This window comes from Scyliorhinus canicula, unplaced genomic scaffold, assembly GCF_902713615.1.
Source record: "Scyliorhinus canicula unplaced genomic scaffold, sScyCan1.1, whole genome shotgun sequence".
NCBI classification, from domain to species: Eukaryota; Metazoa; Chordata; class Chondrichthyes; order Carcharhiniformes; family Scyliorhinidae; genus Scyliorhinus; species Scyliorhinus canicula.
Genome location: NW_024055820.1, coordinates 906,197 through 923,484, shown reverse-complemented (window position 1 = coordinate 923,484; position 17,288 = coordinate 906,197). Strand labels below are relative to the sequence as shown.

The 17,288-nt window shown below is 46.9% G+C and overlaps 1 protein-coding gene across 1 annotated transcript; it reads left to right on the top strand.

Moving 5' to 3' along the window:
• Positions 1 to 11,551: 11,551 nt before the first annotated feature.
• LOC119961134 (zinc finger protein 239-like) lies at positions 11,552 to 15,451 on the top strand. Its single transcript, XM_038788628.1, has 3 exons — positions 11,552 to 11,626; positions 13,333 to 14,618; positions 15,407 to 15,451. The coding sequence occupies exons 2-3, from the start codon at positions 13,788 to 13,790 to the stop codon at positions 15,449 to 15,451; spliced, it is 876 nt and encodes a 291-aa protein (XP_038644556.1). The 5' UTR covers positions 11,552 to 11,626; positions 13,333 to 13,787.
• Positions 15,452 to 17,288: the final 1,837 nt, after the last annotated feature.

Below are 17,288 nucleotides of genomic sequence, written 5' to 3'. Positions count from 1 at the left end.
AGGGAGGGAGAAAACTGGGAGTGGAGGAAAGAAATGATGCAGATGGTGAGATGGGTTTGGATTTCAGCCCAGGGAGGCGGGAGAGTGTGTGGGATGGGGAAAAATGTTCCAGAGAAACTAGAATTGTCTGTTCAGAATTTTTATCCTGGATTGACAGTAATGGCTTTTGTTCATTTTTAATTAAAGCAGATTTTTAAAAAGAGTTCCCAATTTTTTACCCTCAATTGAGGCGTAATCTTTGCGAGGCCAATTCACCTCCCCTACACATCTATTTGGATTGTGGGGGTGAGTCCCACACAGACACGGGGAGAATGTGCAAACTACGTAAAGGCAGTGACCCGGGGCTGGGATCAAACCCGGGTCCTCGGTTAATCAGATGGAAACTCAAATCAAACTTCACAAGATTTAACAGAGTCACTCCATTCATCAGGACCTGAATATGATTGGCCTGTGAATGTGGAAGACAAAATGTGTGTCTGTTCTGTCCATAGGAAAAGATTTTCTTTTTATAAAATAAATTTTGAGTACCCAATTATTTTTTGCCCACTTATGGGGCAATAGGGAGAGAGAGAGAGAGAGAGAGAGGGAGAGAGAGATGTGTTATTTTTTAATAAATTGTTGGGATCCATCCCAGACCTGGATACACATCAATTAATTCTTGGAGCAAACTTCAATTGTGAACTGGATCCAAAAATGGACTGGTCCAAGCCCATTCAACCACGACAAAAAGCAAAATGGAGTGAAATCCGGATGGACCACCCGGCATCGACCCAGGCACCGGAAACGATAACGGCAAATCCGGCCAAAGATAAAGAAATCTGTTCTCATCTGCAGATTGTAAAAGGATTATGGGACACAGATTTAAGATTGTGAACAAGATCTACAGGGGAGAGATGAGGGAGAAATTTTACACAGTGAGTGATAATGATCTGAACTCAATGCTTACACACAAAGGTCGATAATCTCCAGGTCCTGATATCCCAAATGGTGCTGTCAGAATTTGATGTGAGGATTGGTTGTGAGTTTCCTGTCTGCGAATCCCTTTCTAAGCCCCTGTGAAAGAAGTTTACAAACGCATCACTGTCAGTCCAGAAATGAAATTCAGGAAAGATAAACATTTCTCCCGGTTTGAATTTGCTGTGTGTAAATCCTCCCCTACTAATCCCCTGTAAAAGGAGTTTCCAAAATTAATCACTGCCAGTCCACGATAGAAATTCACTACATTCTCCCCTCCTGCTGCTGGGTCCAGGATGACCGCTCATGCCTCCCTGCTGCACACTGACCCTCATTGTCATCAGCAGTCCCCTGATTTGAGGGTGATGTTGACTCAGGGCTGCGAGTTTCTGCCCTCGGGCTTCATGTGACTGAACAGAGCCGCAGAGCTTCGGACATATGTGGCAGGAAGTCCAATGTGACAGTGAAATCTGGAGAGTAGGATTTCTTCCATTTCTTTCCATCTCTACCACCGCTTTGCATCATCAATAAGACATTGGGACTCAAAGACTAATCCAGTTTGATGGACAAGTTGTCTCCATTCTGAAGAATGGGGAACAAGCTCCTCCCTCTCATTGAAACATCGCCCCGACAAAGATGAGAAACGCGCATGCGCCCTGATGCACATCCAATAAAGATGGCGGCCGTTAACCCGAGCCCAACATGAGGAGCTGCAGCTCCGCTCGGTACAAACTGGGTCCCGGAAAGTATTCCGAGGTTTGCGGCTTACAACAGTTTTACACAACGTTTCCGCCCACTCCCGCGATCTTTCGCTCCCTCCGTATTGTTAAACGCCTTTTACCAATTTCGGATCTGAAGACACATCACTTCGCCTTCGCCATTACCCACACTGCGCATGCTTCAATCGCAGCGGGCGCCGCCCCTCATTCACTCCGATTGGTTGGAGGACCAGCTGCTCCCAGTCGGTCCTCAAGTTCCGCCTCCCCTCTTCCTATTGGTCGGGAGGTGCCGTCAGTCACGCGGGCATTGTGACGGTTGCAGATGATGAGAGCGGCCACAGGCTCAGGCTGACTCGCTGATTGATCAATAATAACATTGTTCCACATTCGGCTCTGGGGCCGCACTCGGGATTTGTAAACCGCGCCCCCCGATACTGACCTCTCACCTGATACCTCACAATGCCCGGGCAATGATTGACGGAAGCTCCGGAACAATAGGAGGAAAAGGAGATTGGTTGGAGGACCGAACTGGAGTGGCTGGTCCTCCAACCAATTAGTGAACGAGGGGTTGCGCTCTCAGGGTGCCGGAGCTTCAGAGAAGAAGCAACCGCGCAGGCGCACGTGCCAACTCAAACAAAGGAAGGTTCCTCTCCTCAATTTCTAACCTGGATGCAGTGATGATATTTTCAAACAGAGATTACAGCTATCGAGCAAAAATTATACAGATTGGGCATTATTTTCTTGAGAAATCAAGTGAGTCAGTCGTGACCTGATGCAAAGCTTTAAAATGATCTGTGGGTTAGACAGGGGAGAGGTGGGGCGGAAAACTGGGAGCCAAGAATAAACATGGGAGGCACGGTAGTACAGTGGTTAGCACTGTGAAACGGTGCGGGATTTGCCACTTTCACGCTTGACACTGAGGAGGCTGACAAGCACTGTTGCTTCACAGTGCCAGGGCCCAGGTTCAATTCCCGCTTGGGTTACTATCTGTGTGGAGTCTGCATGTTCTCCCCGTGTCTGCTTGGGTTCCCTCCCACAAATCCTGACAGATGTGCTTGTTCGGTGAATTGAACATTCTGAATTCTCCCTCTATAAACCCAAACAGGTGCCAGAATGTGGCGACTGGGAGCTTTTCACAGTAACCTCATTGCATAAGCCTACATGTGACAATAATAAAGATTGTTATTATAAACTAGGTCATAAATACAAGAGAGTTACTGATAAATCCAAGAGGGAGACATGGACACATTTCTTCATTCACCTGATTAGAATGTGCAACTTGTTACCAGGGAAGGTGTTGAGAAAAGTGCTGGGATGTTTCCAAAAGGAAATGGGACAAGCACATGAGAAAAGGGAATGGAATAATCATCTGACAGGCTGAGATGAGGTGGATGGAATGGAAGATGTGTCGAGTATAATCAGCAGAGCAGTTGAACCAACTGGCCTGTTTGTGCATTGTAGAATCTAAGTAATTCAATGTAAACTTCTTTTACACAATGTTAACATTGCAGATGGGAAATTCAAACCAAACATCATGTCAAGTCCTAACAGAGTCTATCGATTCATCAGGAGTTGAATATCACCAGCCTTTCAATGTGGAAGGAGAAATGTTTGTCCTGTCTGAGAGAAAAGATTGCAAACATCCGTGCGACTGGAAAAGCACTGAGGCACATACACACTGACTGTGCAAAGAGCTTTAACCAGTCACAGAGTCTGAAAAAATATTGCACCATTTACATCAGGAAGAGACCGGACTCAGGCTGTGTGTAGACGAGGCTTCAACACATCCTTCAACCTGGACAGACATAAGAACACCGGTACCACAGAGAAACCGTGGAAATGTGGGGACTGCGGGAAGGGTTTCAATTATCCATCTGAAATGGAAACTCATTGACACAGTCACACTGGGGAGAGGACACTCACCTGCTCTGTTGGAAGGGATTCACTCAGTCATCCAGCCTCTACAACACTGTGAAGTAATAAATACATTTGGGGCGGACAAACAAGGCAAAGAGAAATAATATTACTGGTATGAGTGAGAAGTGTAGAGGCACAGAAGGAGATTGAAGTGCAGGCTCACAGATCCCTGAATGCAGCAGGAGAGGTAGATGAGGTGGTTGAAAAGGCACACTGGGCAGCATGGTAGCATACTGGTTCGCACAATTGCTTCACAGCTCCAGGGTCCCAGGTTCGATTCCCGGCTGGGTCACTGTCTGTGTGGAGTCTGCACGTTCTCCCCGTGTGTGTGTGCGTTTCCTCCGGGTGCTCCGGTTTCCTCCCACAGTCCAAAGATGTGCAGGGTCGGTGGATTGGCCATGATAAATTGCCCTTTGTGATCAAAAACGTTAGGAGAGGTTATTGGGATAGGGTGGAAGTGAGGGCTTAAATGGGTCGATGCAGACTCGAGGGGCTGAATGGCCTCCTTCTGCACTGTATGTTCTATGTTCACGACATCGATATTAAGTGAGACACAGCATATAAGAGCAGCGAATATGTCCAGCATTTTCTGGTGATGAACGATTATGGGCTGGATTCTCTGTCCGCAGGATCCGTTATGACCAAAAGCCGGCGCCACCCCCAAACCGACCCTCGGCCCAGTGGGGGGCCAGCAGCCACTCCGCGTAAAGCCCCCGGCTCTACCTGCGGATATGTTGCAGAATGGCTGGGTCAATGGCCGTGCATGCGCAGGGCTGTGGCCTGCGACGGCCGTGCCGTACAGCATGGCACTGGCCACGTGCGGACCCAGCTTGCTCAAATCTGCCCCCCTGTAACCCCCTCCGCCACCCCCAGACCATCCCCCCAGCCCCCCCCCCCCCCCCCCCACGAAGCCTCCCCTGCCAGCGGAATGGTTCCCCCACCCCCGACAGTGACAACGCTGGACACAGTCCGCAGCCGCCACACAAGGTCGCTGAAAGTTGCGAGGACACATGTCCCACACCATCAGGGAGTCGGCCAATTGGGGGTGGAGCATCAGGGAGGGTCCCAGGTGATGTCTTGGGGCCGTCCATACGCTGTGCGGCTTTAGAATACCGTTTTAGGGGACGGAGCATCGGAAACACGGTGCCCCCTCTGATTCCAGCGTCAAAATGGATTGTCCGGCCGACCGCCAAATGTGATTTCGCCGATCGGAGAATCCAGCCTATTATGGGCCAGGGTTCAGAGAACTCCAAAGTGCATCATGGAGTTCATCTGACCCACAACTTTAAATAGATTGTGGTTATGAGGAGCACAATGGCCCACTTTGCAGGTGAGACGCAACAGAGAGCTAAAGTATGTTTAAAACAAAACAATGTTTATTCTATGGATCCAGTTAACATTTTATAAACACACAGTGAACAATTTATCAACTACCAATCCTGATATAGATAACCCTGGATAACTTTCCAAACAACATCCATAAGATAAATCATTTTTGAAATAAAGACAACAGGTTTAAATGCTCTAGAGAGGCAGGTATTACTATGAAATCATCAATGATGATAAGAAGTAAGACATAGGAGCAGAATTAGGCCACTCGGCCCATCGAGTCTGCTCCGCCATTCATTCATGGCTGATATTTTTCTCACCCCCCTCATGAAGAAGGAGCTTTTAAAGATCGTGTCACAGTAACTGTCACCTTGTTCAAAATCAAACCAAACTCACTGTCTTCACCAGGGAGATAGATGCTATCTGTAAAGTCTCAGACAAGCGACCACTCGGAAGCGATGACTGTAGAAAAGTTTAGATTTATTCCTCTTACTATTTACACCTTCTACTTACCAAAGGGTCTTCCACGCCGGCCCACACCTGGGGCGGGATATTTATGTTCCAACAGTCCCTTGAAAAGGTGGGGCAGCTCCCCCTCCCCTCACCTGGGTAAATAATACTCAGGTGAGGCCACTGGGACTCTGAGGTTGCAGATCCCTGGGTCTCCTGTAGGGTTAGAACACTACCCAGGCCATGGAGACAGATTAGGAAACCCTGTCCCTAGATCGGTTCAAAATTGAGGATGTGTTGAAGTGAGAATGTAAATTACAGGAGTGCTGGCAATAATCTCCCAGTCATTCCTGGAGGTGCCAGAGGACTGGAGAATTACAAATGTTATGCACTTGTTCAAAAAGGACTGTTCCAGCAATTACAGACCAGTTAGTTTAGAATATCCTGGGAAAGGAGTTCACTAAAATCAGCAACAACTCAGCCTCTTGTGCGGTTTTGGTTTCTGTTTCTCTTCCTGCACAATGTAACCATAAACTCCTGTTTACAATGATCCACTTCCGAAACAGAGATCTGTGGCTTCATTAATTTCAGCCCAAAGTGTAACCACAGGAAGAGGAGGCTTTGCAAACATCCCACCCTTACTGATGAGATTCAGTACATCAGTCCAAAAGACTGGCTCTCAGTCCAAAAGACTGGCTCTTGTGTTTGTGGTCCCGGGAGTGTTCCCAATACATTCCCTGGATCCGAGGGTTAGGAAACACTCTGGAAGGTATGGGGAGCTCGGACCTGTCCATGGGAGTAACTGAAGGTATTAGAACTGGATTAAAAAGGAGAAAAGACCCTAAAATGGGGCAGTCGGGAACAGAATACCAATTAGTTTCCTCTTATCCTTGAGAAATTACTGTCCCTGCTGTGTATCTGAAAAAACATAAATTAATTTGACACATTTCAGAATATTAAACTGCAGCAAGTTGTGAGATGATTAACATCAGCATGAACATTCTCCAACTGTCAGAATGAACATGGTTCAGTCCTGGATGTGATTAACAGCAGCATTAACAACAGAATCCAATTCCAATTGTTGCTTGTGAACTCTCTGGTGTCTCAAGAGGTGGGACGAGTGGATGAATGTCTTCCCACAGTCAGAGCAAAGAAACGGCCTCTCCCCAGTGTGAACTCGCTGGTGTGTCAGAAGATTGGATGGATGAATAAATCCCTTCCCACACGTGGAGCAGGTGAATGACCTCTCCCCAGTGTGAACTCGCTGGTGTTTCTGGAGGCTGGACATCGGAGTGAATCCATTCCCACACACAGTACACCTGAATGGCCTCTCCTCATTGTGAACTCGATAGTGTGTTAGCAGATCAGTTGAGGTTTTGTAAATCTTCTCACATTCTGCACATTTGAAAAGTCTTTTATCCGTGTGAACCAGTTGGTGTTTAGCAAGGTAGGATGATCGTGAGAATCCCTTCCCACATACAGAGCAGGTGAATGGCCTCTCCCCAGTGTGGACTCTCTGGTGTATCAGCAATTCACTTGTGGTTTTATAACTCTTCTCACATTCAGTACATTTGAAAGGTCTGTTATCCGTGTGAACTAGTCGGTGTGTAGTGAGGTAGGATGATCGGGTGAATCCTTTCCCACACACAGAGCAGGTGAATGGTCTCTCCCCAGTGTGAGTACGTTCATGTTCAATGAGTGTCTGTGATCGTATGAACCGCTTCGCACAGTGAGAGCAACTGAATTGTCGCTCGGTGGGAACCACCTGGTGGTTTTTGCCACCAGGTCCTCGGAGCTTTTAGAGTTGTTATCACAGCCTGAGGGGTTAAAGAGCCTCTCGTCAATGTGAACTTGCTGGTGTGTCAGCAGGTGGCAGGACTGAATGAATCCCTTCCCACATACGGAGCAGCCGAATGGCCTCTCCCCAGTGTGACTGCGTCGAATATTTTCAAGCAGGGATGGATAATTGAATCCCTTCCCACAGTCCTCACACTTCCACGGTTTCTCCATGGTGCTGGATTTGTTGTGTCTCTCCAGGTTAGATGATCAGTTGAAGCTTGATCCACACACAGAACATGTGTACCGTTTCTCCCCGTTGTGAATGTTTCTATTTTTATCAGGCATTGTAACTGGTTAAAACTTTCCAGTCAGTTCACTGGAACACTCTCACTCGGGTGTGTGTTGTGTGGGTCTCGGTGCTTTTCCAGTCACACTGATGTTTCCACAGTCAGTTCACTGGAACACTCTCACTTGGGTGTGTGTGTATCTCATTGCTTTCCAGTCACACTGATGTTTGAAATATTTTCCCACCAAAAGAACAGAGAAACATTTCTCCTTCCACATTCTCCGAAGTTATTCAGATTTTGATGTAGTGAATGATTCCGTTACATCTCTGCGATGTTTTGTTTGAGTTTCCACTTGCAAAATGTTTTCTCCTAATACCCTGTAAAAGAAGTTTACAAACATCATCACTGTATAGCAATAGAAATTCAGAATAGACAATTCCAGTTTCTGTGGACTAATCTTTTATCGCTTGTTACCCCAAATAAGTGTTCCAAACAAACTGAAAGAAGACAAAATTAGCAACAAAATCACAGGGAAGCTTCCTAACTAAACCAGAATGTTGCTTCCCGTGTTTTGGAGTTGCTCTGTACCAAGTTTCCCACCAGTTGTGGAAGTTAGCAAGCGTACCAGTGGACACCACTGCTCCCTTTCAGTGAAACGTTGTAAGGCAGTCTGACAGGCGCCCAACCTCCAGAGAAACTGCTCATTGAGGTTCAACAAATTTCTGTGTTAACCAGATCCAAGAACAGGTCCAGGAGAAGTACTTCTGATTTACCCAGCCTCCTCCACACTGGACAGCCAAAGATTAGGAGCCTGGGGCTCAAGTGTAACCAAAGTTGAGGAGCAGCTCCTGCAGGAAACTATACAGAGGCTGTATCCTCTCACCCTGAGTATATCCATGGCTTCATGCACTCTTCTCGACTGCAGCCTGGGGATGGGTGAAGTTGTTTAGCTTGTTGCCAGAACGATGCTTTTTCGGGCACTAGGACCAGGCCGGGAATAGACAACGAAGCCCCGCCGATTACACACGTTTCCCAGGACAATCAGTGTCCTCTCTCCTACATTACTCTGATGGTGTTCAGAGGCTCAGAGGAGGAAAAAAATGAGGACGGTTTTGGACCTGTGGGAAAGACTAGAACAACACACTTTAAGAATGAGAGATGGGGAGAACGTGAAGGCTAAAATGAGGATAATGTTTTTGTTTCCGAGGTTCATTAGTCTGTGGAATTCACTTCCCCAGAGAACAGTGGAGGCTGGGGTATTGAATTTATTTAAGGCAGAGTTGGATGATAGATTTTTGATAGACAAGGGAGTCAATGGTTCTGGGTGATGGTGTTGCTGGTGCAGATAGGCAAGGGGAACTGAGACCACAACGAGATCAGCCCTAATTATATTGAATGGTGGAACTGGCTTGGAGGGCCGAATGGCCTGTTCGTCCTCCTAAGTCCCAGTCCAATAGGTTAAACCCAGCAGCATCTCCTCCATCTCCACTCCAGCCCAAATTGCTTCAGCATCCAATGCTCCTCCTGCTCTTAAATGATCTGCTCAGCCTTTCTGTACATGTGCATTCCAGACTTTTTGATTAAGATAGAACATAGAATTTACAGTGCAGAAGGAGGCCATTCTGCCCATCGAGTCTGCACCGGCTCCTGGAAAGAGCACCCTACCCAAGGTTAACACCTCCACCCTATCCCCATAACCCAGTAACCCCACCCAACATTAAGGGCAATTTTGGACACTAAGGGCTATTTATCATGGCCAATCCACCTAACCTGCACATCTTTGGACAGTGGGAGGAAACCGGAGCACCCGGAGGAAACCCACGCACACACAGGGAGGATGTGCAGACTCCACACAGACAGTGACCCAAGCCGGAATTGAACCTGGGACCCTGGAGCTGTGAAGCGATTGTGCTATCCATAATGCTACCGTGCTGCCCACTAAGATAGGATGCACTCACATACACGACTGTTTCTGGGTTGAACTGTGCTCCCACTTGGGAGGGGTGTTCTCTCTCTCTCTCCCTTCCGCCATGCCCCATATCAGTGTGTCCTTTTCCAGCGGTCTGTGCTGCTTGTTTGGGAGCCTTTCTGCTGATGTAGTGGTGGGCGTGTGCTGGCGTGAAATCTGGTGGTTTTGTTTTCTTGTTGATTATTCATTGTTTTCTGTTTTATAACAATAATCTTTATTGTCACAAGTAGGCTTACATTAACTGCAATGAAGTTACTCCGAAAATTCCCGAGTCGCCACATTCCGGCGTCTGTTCGGGTACACTGAGGGAGAATTCAGAATGTCCAGTTTTGGTGTATTGTGGATATTTTTCCTGTATTGCTGATTGTTTTGTATTCAGCTGTGTTCTTTTGTAATATGGAGTTGTTAATAAACTAAAATATCTGTATTCGCCCATGCAGAGAATTCTGGGTAGCATGGTCCACCATTTAAATGTAAGAAAAAAGAAAGATGATGTGTCAAAACCATAGAAAAGAAGAACAATATAAAATAACAAACATAATTTGCTTCCATTCCGCATAAGTGTCAGACAAAATTAATATATTAATTGCAATCAAATACTGTGACTTAAATCCTTCAGTTTATCATGTTTCTTCAACTGAATTTCTGAATTCAGATTCATGTTCTCATTTCTTTCCTCCTCTGAGCCTCTGAACTCGATCAGACAGAGTAATGTAGGAGAGTGGACTCTGATTGCCCTGGGAAACAGCAGCAAGAGGAGCTCACAGGCCAGAAGGGCAAGGGAGCAGTGAGGTCAGTCACGAGACATGAGGGCTGGAACCTGAGTTGCTCAGTCAAGTGAGTGAATGTCTTTTTTTTATTAGTGTCGCAAATAGGCTTACACTGCAATGAAGTTACTGTTCGGGTACACTGAGGGAGAATTCATAATGTCTATTTCACCTAACATGTGGACTGTGGGAGGAAACCGGAGCACCCGGAGGAAACCCACGCAGACATGGGGAGAACGTGCAGACTCCGCACAGACAATGACCCAAGCCAGGATTCGAACTAAGGTCCAAAAATTTATATTTTAAGAATGTCTTCCATCAACTGGGCAGTTGGCTGTTTGTCGGTACTTTGATTTCCTAAAGCTCCTGTTTCGAGTTTCAGACAGTTCTGTGCCAAGTGAGATGTGTAAAGGCTTTTCATCTTCCTCTCTGCATATTGATGTTCATTAAGGATACATAAATTGTTCTCCCTGTGTCTGCATGGATCTCAGCCCCAAAGATGTGCAGGGTAGGTGGATTGGCCACGCTAAAAAGGATTCACAAATTGATTTCCCTCTCGTTAGATATCTATTTTCCAATATTAGATGGATAGGGCTTCCCACATCGACGCTACGACCAGGAAAGCATAACAGCGCCGGTAGCCTTGTGGGTAGCACAATTGCTTCACAGCTCCAGGGTCCCAGGTTCGATTCCGGCTTGGGTCACTGTCTGTGCGGAGTCTGCACATCCTCCCCGTGTGTGCGTGGGTTTCCTCCGGATGCTCCAGTTTCCTCCCGCAGTCCAAAGATGTGCAGGTTAGGTGGAGTGGCCATGATAAATTGCCCTTCGTGTCCAAAACTGCTCTTAGTGTTGGGTGGGGTTACTGGGTTATGGGGACAAGGTGGAGGTGTTGACCTTGGGTAGGGTGCTCTTTCCAAGAGCTGGTGCAGACTCGATGGGCCGAATGGTCTCCTTCTGCACTGTAAACTCTATGATATCTATAATACTTCCTCAGGAAACTATGGAAATCCAGAATGTTCACGTTGAGTCTTATGATTTTTACAGATACAGGAAAACATGCTAGGAAAACATCCTATCTGGCTGCATCACAGCCTGCTGTGGCAACTGCTCAGCCCAAGACCATCAGAAACTACAGAAAGCAATGAACACAATTCCAGTGCTCAGCGCCTAAGTCCCACTGCTGACCACTACGCCACATGTCTCCCTCTTACTTGGATTTATATATGATTTTTATCCCACTCGCCCAATCTTCACATCATCGCAAACAGAAATCACTAGTCACTAATTGGGATGATCAATGGCGCTTCCATTACCCGGCATTCGCCGCGGTGGAGAATGTCCCCAATCGACACCGCAGGACAGCAGTGCGCAGGCGCATTTCCGGGAGTAGTTGGAGTATGCGCGGCGTGTGGTGGCGCCTGGGAAAGAGACGCTTCTTTGCCTCCTGGGCAGCGGGTAAGGATGCGGAAATCTGGAGGAAGCGATAGAGCCCACTCTGAAGTGAGAGAGTTTCTAAACACCGCGTGAAGGACCTAAACTAGGAAGACGTACCTGTAGGTCCTGCGTTTGCAGCTTCGGGTCTTTTCCTGATATCAGGCATAATTCAACAGCCGCCATCTTGATTCAAATGGAGCGGCGCGGGTGCGGTGACGTCTGCGAGGCTACGTAGTCTCGCCCGGCCAGGTCCTAGTGCCCGAAATTATAGCATCAGACTGCAGTGTCCCTCAGCTTGATTCATTTATTTGCCTGGCTAAAAGGATGGTCTCTTTCCTAATGTTCCCAATTTAAGGGCTGGTTTCCCCAGGAGATGGCTGACGTTTAAGGGGGCAGTAAATTAATATTGGGAAGAGATATATCTGATGTAGTGGACCGTCACACAGTGATGCTTTACAGCACCAGGGACCTGGGTTCGATTCCCGGCTTGGGTCACTGTCTGTGCAGAGTCTGCACGTTCTCCCCATGTCTGCATGGTTTCCTCCCGGTGCTCCGGTTTCCTCCCACAAGTCCCAAAAGACGTGCTGTTAGATGACATTGAACATTCTGAATTCTCCCTCTGTGTCCCCGAACAGGTGTCGGAGTGTGGCGAATAGGGGCTTTTCACAGTTGCTTCATTGCAGAGTTAATTCATAGAATTTACAGTGCAGAAGGAGGCCATTCGGCCCATCGAGTCTGCACCGGCTCTTGGAAAGAGCACCCTACCCAAGGTCAACACATCCACCCTATCCCCATAAACCAGTAACCCCACCCAACACTAAGGACAATTTTGGACACTAAGGGCAATTTATCATGGCCAATCCACCTAACCTGCACATCTTTGGACAGTGGGAGGAAACCGGAGCACCCGGAGGAAACCCACGCACACACGGGGAGGATGTGCAGACTCCGCACAGACAGTGACCCAAGCCGGAATCGAACCTGGGACACTGGAGCTGTGAAGCGATTGTGCTATCCACAATGCTACCGTGTTGCCCTGATGTCAGCCTACTTGTGACACTAATAAAGAATATTATGTTCTGAAGGTTAGTCTTTGGATTTCTCTTCCACAGGGAGCAGTGGAGTCAAGGGGGGTGTCATTGAATATATTGAAGCACAAGTTGGACAGATATTTTATTGACAATGGACTTAAGGGTTATGGGGTTCAGGCAGGAAAATAGAGTGAAAGCTGAGATGAGGAAGGATTTTTTCACGAGGATGTGGTGAAGCTTTGGAATTCTCTACCCCAGAGGAATGTGGAGTCTCAGTCATCAAGTATGCTCAAGACAAATATTGATAGGTTTCTAGATGTTTAAGATATCAAGGGATATGGGGATCGTGTGGGAAAATGGTGCTGAGGTAGATCGGCCAAGGATCTCATTGAATGGATGAGCAGACTCGGTGGGCCGAATGGCCTACTCTTGCTCCTATTCTAATCTCTGTGTCCTGGTCAGGAAGCAGTGAGCTGAGCTTGGATATGTTAATCAGCCTGAATCAGCACCTTCAGGAGAAATGGGAGGATGAATATTAGATACAGCAGAGTGAGACTGGAGGGAGATTGTGTGGGATGGATATTTACAGCTTTTGGAGAACGAGAGACTAAATAATGTTCCATAGAAACTAGAATTATCTGTTCTGAATTTCTATCCTGTACTAACAATGATGACTTTTGAAAATTGTTTTTAAAGGATATTGGAAGGGGAGGAATTATAGACAGAAATCTCAAACATCACGTCTCGATGTGACAAATTCGCTCGATTCCTTCTAATCCGAATATCATCGGGCTCTGAATATCATCGACGAGAAGGAGAAATGTTTGTCTGATCTGTCGGCTTCAAAAGATTTTAAATGTGAGCGTGACTTGGAAAAGCACCGAGACCCACACAACACACAACCGAGTGAGAGAGTTCCAGTGAACTGACTGTGGAAACATCAGTGTGACTGGAAAAGCACCGAGACCCACACTACACACACCCGACTGAGAGACTTCCAGTGAACTGACTGTGGAAAGAGTTTCAGCGGGTTGCACAAATTGAAAAAACACCACACCATTCACAGTGAGGAGCGACAGTGCACATATTCTGTGTGTAGCCAAGGCTTCCAGTGATTGTCTAATCTGGAGAAACACGAGGAGACCCAAAACATGGAGAAACCGTGGAAATGTGGGGACTGTGGGAAGGGATTCAGAGCCCCATCCGAGGTGGAGATTCATCAACGCAGTCACACTGGGGAGAGGCCATTCACCTGCTCTCAGTGTGGGAAGAGATTCACTCAGTTATCTAACCTTCACATACACCAGGGGGTTCACACTGGAGAGAAGCCATTCACCTGCTCTCAGTGTGGGAAGGGATTCACTCAGTTATCCAGCCTGCAGGTACACCAGCGAGTTCACACTGGAGAGAAGCCATTCACCTGCTCTCAGTGTGGGAAGAGATTCAGTCAGTTATCCAGCCTGCAGTTACACCAGCGAGTTCACACTGGAGAGAAGCCATTCACCTGCTCTCAGTGTGGGAAAGGATTCACACAGTTATCCAGCATGCAGATACATCAGCGAGTTCACACTGGAGAGAAGCCATTAACCTGCTCTCAGTGTGGGCAGAGATTCCGTGCTTTATCCAGCCTGCAGACACACCAGCGAGTTCACACTGGGGAGAAGCCACTCGCCTGCTCTCAGTGTGGGAAGGGATTCATTCAGTTATCCAACCTGCACACACACCAGCGAATTCACACTGGGGAGAGGCCATTCACCTGCTCTCAGTGTGGGAAGGGATTCATTCAGTTATCCAACCTGCAGACACACCAGCGAGTTCACACTGGGGAGAGGCCATTCACCTGCTCTCAGTGTGGGAAGGGATTCATTCAGTTATCCAACCTGCAGGTACACCAGCGAATTCACACTGGGGAGAGGCCATTCACCTGCTCTCAGTGTGGGAAGGGGTTCATTCAGTTATCCAACCTGCAGATACACCAGCGAGTTCACACTGGGGAAAGGCCATTCACTTGCTCTTAATGTGGGAAGGGATTACATTGAAAATAGGAGCTGGAAAAGGCCATTTGGCCCTTTGCGCCTGCTCTGCCATTCTTTATGATCATGGCTTATCATCCAACTCAATAGCCCAATCCCGCTTTCCCCTCCATATCCTTTGATTCCCTTCGCCCTAAGTGCTGTATCCACCTGCTTCTTGAAAACATACAACGTATTGGCCTCAACTATTTCCTGTGGTAACAAATCCCACAGGCTCACCACTCTCTTGTTGAAGAAATTTCTCCTCATCTCTGTCTAAATGGTCTACCCCGTATCCTCAGACTGCGACCTCTGGTACTGTACACTCCCGCATTGGGAAAATCTTTCCTGCATCTACCCTGTCAAGTCCTGTTAGAATATTTTAGGTTCTATGAGATCCCTCATTCTTCTGAACTCCAAGGAATACAATCCCAACCGATTCAATCTATCCTCGTACGTCAGTCCCATCATCCCAGGAATCTGGTGAACCTTTGCTGCACTCCCTCGAGAGCAAGAACATCCTTCCTCAGATAAGGAGACCAAAACTGCACACAGGTATTCTAGAAATGGCCTCGCCAAGGCCCTGTATAATGACAGAAAGATATCCCTGCTCCTGTACTCGAATCGGCTCGCAATGAAGGCTAGCATACCGTTTGCCTTCTTTACCGCCTGCTGCAGCTCCATGCTTACCTTCAGTGACTGGTGTACGAGGATACCCAGGTCTCGTTGCACATTCCCCTCTCCTAATTTATGGCCAGTCAGATAATAGTCTGCCTACTCGTTTATGCTACCAAAGTGGATAACCTCTAATTTCTCCAAATTATACTGTATCCGCCATTCATTTGCCCACTCGCTCAACTTGTCCAAATCACACCGAAGGATCTCTGCATCCTCCCCACAGCTCACCCTTCCAAGCAACTTGGTGGCATCTGCAAATTTGGAGATATTTCATTCTGTTCCTTCATCTAAATCCTTAATATATGGGGTGGCACAGATGTTAGCACTGCTGCCTCACGGTGCTGAGGACCAGGATTCAATCTTGCCCAGGAACACTGTCTGTGTGGAGACACATTCACCCCATGTCTGCTTGAGTCTCACCCCCATAACCCAAAGATGTGCAGGGTAGGCGGATTGGCCACGCTCAATTGCCCCTTAATTGAAATGAAAGAATTGGGTACTTTAAATATTTTAAAATATCATTAATATATATTGTGACTCTGTGGGGATCGAGCACCAATCCCTGCCGTACCCCACTAGTCACTGCCTTACAATTTGAAAAAGACCTATTAATTCCTATACCTTGTTTCCTGTCTGCCAACCAGTTTTCTATCCATCTCAATACAGTACTGCTGATCCCATGTGCTTTAATTTTACTCACTAATCTCTTCTGCGGGACTTGTCAAAAGCCATCTGAAAGTCCAAATATACCACCTCCACTGGCTGCCCCTCATCAACTCTACCAGTTACACCCTCGAAGAATTCCAGTAGATTTGTCAAGCATGATTTCCTCTTCATAAATTCATGCTGCTTCTGTCCGATCCTGCCACTGTTTTCTAAGTGCTTTGCTATAAAATCTTTGATAATGGATTCTAGAATTTTCCCCACTGTCGATGTCAGGCTTACTAGTCTATAATTCCTTGTTTTCTCTCCATATCACTTTTTAAATAGTGAGTTACATAAGACACCCTCCAATCTGCAGGAACTGTTCCAGAGTCTATAGAATCCTGGAAGATGACCACCAATGCATCCACTATTTCTACAGCCACTTCTTTAAGTACTTTGGGATGCAGATTATCAGGCCCTGGGGATTTATCAGCCTTCAATCCCATCAAATTCTCCAACACCATTTCTCTCCTAATATTGATGTCCTTCAGTTCCTCCCTCTCACTAATTGCGGCGTTCCCCAACATTTTTGGTATCTGATATGTGAAATGAATGAAATGAAAATCGCTTATTGTCACAAGTAGGCTTCAAATGAAGTTACTGTGAAAAACCCCTAGTCGCCACATTCCGGGGAGGCTGGTACGGGAATTGAACCCGCTCTGCTGGCCTTGTTCTGCTTTACAAGTCAGCTGTTTAGCCCACTGTGCTAAACCAGCACCTCATTTGTGAAGACAGGACCAAAGTATGTATTTATTTTCTCAGCCATTTCTTTGTTCCTATTATACATTCCCCTGTTTCTGACTGTAAGGAACCTACATTTGTCTTCACCAATCTTTTTCTCTTCCCTTACCGATAGAAACTTTTACAATCAGCCTAATTTCCTGTTTTATGCCATTTCCAACATTACCACTGCAGTTTGGGGATCTATATACGACGCCCACTAATGTTTTTGCCCCTTGGTGTTTCTCAGCTCTACCCATACAGATTCCACATTGTCGGAGCTAATATCCTTCCTCACTATTGTATTGTTTTCCTCTTTAACCATGGGCCTCATGGGTAGCACAGTGGTTAGAACTGTTGCTTCACAACACCAGGGTCCCAGGTTCGATTCCTGGCTTGGGTCACTGTCTGTGCAGAGTTTGCACATTCTCACCATGTCTGCTGGTTTTCCTCTGGGTGCTCCAGTTTTCTCCCACAAGTCCTGAAAGACTTAGGTGAGTTAGACATTCTGAATTCTCCCTCATTATACCTGAACAG